Here is a 2571-nt window from a genome sequence, read left to right as displayed (position 1 = left end):
GCGCGATGCCGGTGGCGGGGTCTCCGCAGGGCCAGCCTGCAGCAGCGCCGACAGCAGCCCCCGGAGGCCCGTCCCCGAGCAGCCCCGCACCTGAGGGTCAGGACCTCGGCGGTGCCCTCCTGGAAGCGGGGGACCACGAGCCCCCCGAGCCCTCCCAGGACGGTGCCGGCCCCACCGCCTCTGCCTGTGGAGGTGGCCCCGGGAAGGAAGACAGGGCCCGGGACCTCCCTCTGCCTGAGTCCGAGGGGGACCACGCTGAGCACAGGAAAGACCCGCAGGCTGCCGGGCAGCTGGCCGAGGCCGCCCCCTCTGGGGTGAGTCGTGAGCGGAGTGACCACGCTGAGCCCAGGAAAGACCCGCAGGCTGCCGGGCAGCTGGCCGAGGCCGCCCCCTCTGGGGTGAGTCGTGAGCGGAGCGATGACTAGGGGGCGCCCGCGGAGCCCTTGACGCCTCGCTGTCTGGGGAGGGACTGTGGAAGGGACTGCCCCTCCACCCCGAGTAGCTGGTCCCCGTCCCTGGGCAAGTCCCCTGTCCATTTTGTCATCTCGGCCCTGATGTTTTGGGTCTTGTTTCTTCCAGGCAGTAGATGCTGCCGCTCAGCCAGCGAACGCAGAGAAGGGCACCGAGGGAGAAGTTAAAAATGAGACTCAGAAATCGGAATGGCCTCCAGCCAGCACCGCCGCTCCCGGAGGACACTGCCAGGTGACGTGTGCGCGACGGCCCCCGCGTCCGGCCGTCGTCCCGCGCCGGCGCCTTCTGGCCCCGCTTCCTGAGCAGCTCGCCTTTCATTTAGTTACACGCCACACACGTATCAGGTGCTGGGTGCGGCCATGAACGAGCCCCAGCTCCTGCCTTCACACACCCACGTTCTAGAGCGAGGCAGACTTTTTTTTTGGGGTGCCAGGGAGAGCGGGGGGGGTGGGCGGCGTGCCAGAGGCGCTGCCGAGGGGCCGTGGCCGGCCAGGCCTCCCCGAGGACACCTGGAAGAGCCACAGGCAGACGAGGCGGAGATCTGGGGTGGCGAAGGGAATGGCACGTGCCGAGGCCCGGAGGTCGAGGGTGGTGGCCGCTTAAGGGGTAGCAGGAAGCCGGCACCCCGAGAACGATGAGCGGGGGGCTCCCTCGGAGCTGTGGTGGGCACTCCAGAAGGCGCCGGCAGGTCGTGAGCACTCTGGCCGCTGTCGAAAGCCTCGCCTCTCGGGGGCACACTTGGAGGCTGGTCCTAGAAGTTGGGGTTTGGTCACCTTTCCCAGGACGGGACGGCTGCCCCTGGGGAGAAAGCGAAGCCGGAGAAGCCGGAAGGAAGCGCCAGAAGCCACGTGGACGCTGTGAAGCGTGAGGATGAGAAAATCCGGAAGGCCGGTGCACAGCCAGCTAAGGACAGGTGGGCAGCCCGGCGTGCGCGCGGGGCCAGGGACGGCCTGCCCCAGGGGCCCCCACTGCACCCCGCCCCACAGCGGGGACCCCAGGCCGCCCTGTGTGCACGATTTTGGGGGAAGGGAATCGACCCCGAGGTGGGGGTAGGGTACCTGCCCCGGTGTCTTGCTTGGCTTAAGTGCTCAGCCACAGTCCCTGAGGGCCCAGAGGCAACAGGGCCTCACAGACACGGGACAGAGGCTGTCACATTTCAGAGGGCCGGCCAGCCCCTCGAGAGGGACAGAGACTGTCCCCGGCCCTGTACCCTCTTCCCCACCACTGCGGGAGGGGCGGGAGGACCCCCACGGTGGGCGGCGTGGCGCAGTGTGGGTGCTCTTGTGCGTGTTAATGCACAGTCAATCAACAAGGACCGTGTGTGCATGTGCGCGCGTGTGTGTGCGTGGGCGTGCATGGGAGCAGAAGGAGGGACAGATCTGGAGGTGACCGGCGTTTCCTCTCTGGCTTTCCTGCAGCCCCCTGAGCCCCGGAGAAGGAGTCATGGTGTTCTTTCACGCAATCCTGTCGAAAGATTTCAAATTCGACCCCTCCCAGCACCAAGTATTCATCAGGGGGGGAGAAGAGCTTGGGAAGCCCAAGTGGAATCACCATTTCTGCACGATGCACTACAGCAAGTGAGTACGCCAGGGCTCGCGGGGGCCCCGAGAACGTACTGGACGTCCGGGCCCTGAAATAGATCGAGGCCGTCATTTGTATCCAGTCGACGACGTCCTTAGACTTTTGGAAAATGAATGCTCCGGACAGCGTCGCTGTCTGGTCTCCCCGTGGCCCGCTCTCGTGGGCTGTCAGGGGCCGTGCCGTGTTTGGGAGGCACGAGGATTTCCGCGCGGCCGTTCCGATGACCGGCCGGTGTCCCTTTTGCGCGCAGGGACTTGGGCCAGCACGGGACTCTCGTGGAAGGCAGCGGCATCATCGCCAGGCAGCACCTGGACAAGCCCATCCCGTACAAGTACGTGTTCTCCCGCGCCAAGGGCCCCGTCGAGTACGAGTTCATCTACAAGCTGCAGAAGCAGAAGCACGAGCACGTCAACCGCTGTCTGCAGGTGAAGTCGGAGCTGCTGGGCACAGGTAGGCGCGGGCGCCGTCCCCCGGGGGCCGGGCCAGGTCCCCGTAGCAGGCGGAGCCCGGGGGCCCCAG

At 66.7% G+C, this 2571-nt stretch overlaps 1 protein-coding gene across 1 annotated transcript in view; it reads left to right on the top strand.

Annotated features, from left to right (window-relative positions):
* Positions 1-2571, top strand: part of RNF213 (ring finger protein 213) — an 87818-nt gene that overhangs the window by 14033 nt on the left and 71214 nt on the right. The window contains exons 5-9 of the mRNA XM_025047104.1: positions 4-398; positions 580-702; positions 1254-1384; positions 1890-2048; positions 2303-2502. Coding sequence (XP_024902872.1) covers positions 4-398; positions 580-702; positions 1254-1384; positions 1890-2048; positions 2303-2502 — 1008 coding nt within the window. The remainder of the gene's footprint in view (positions 1-3; positions 399-579; positions 703-1253; positions 1385-1889; positions 2049-2302; positions 2503-2571) is intronic.

Source organism: Pteropus alecto, unplaced genomic scaffold (assembly GCF_000325575.1).
Source record: "Pteropus alecto unplaced genomic scaffold, ASM32557v1 scaffold134, whole genome shotgun sequence".
Taxonomy (NCBI): Eukaryota; Metazoa; Chordata; class Mammalia; order Chiroptera; family Pteropodidae; genus Pteropus; species Pteropus alecto.
Note: the sequence above shows the minus strand (reverse complement) of the source record. Positions and strands in the feature narration are given on the sequence as shown.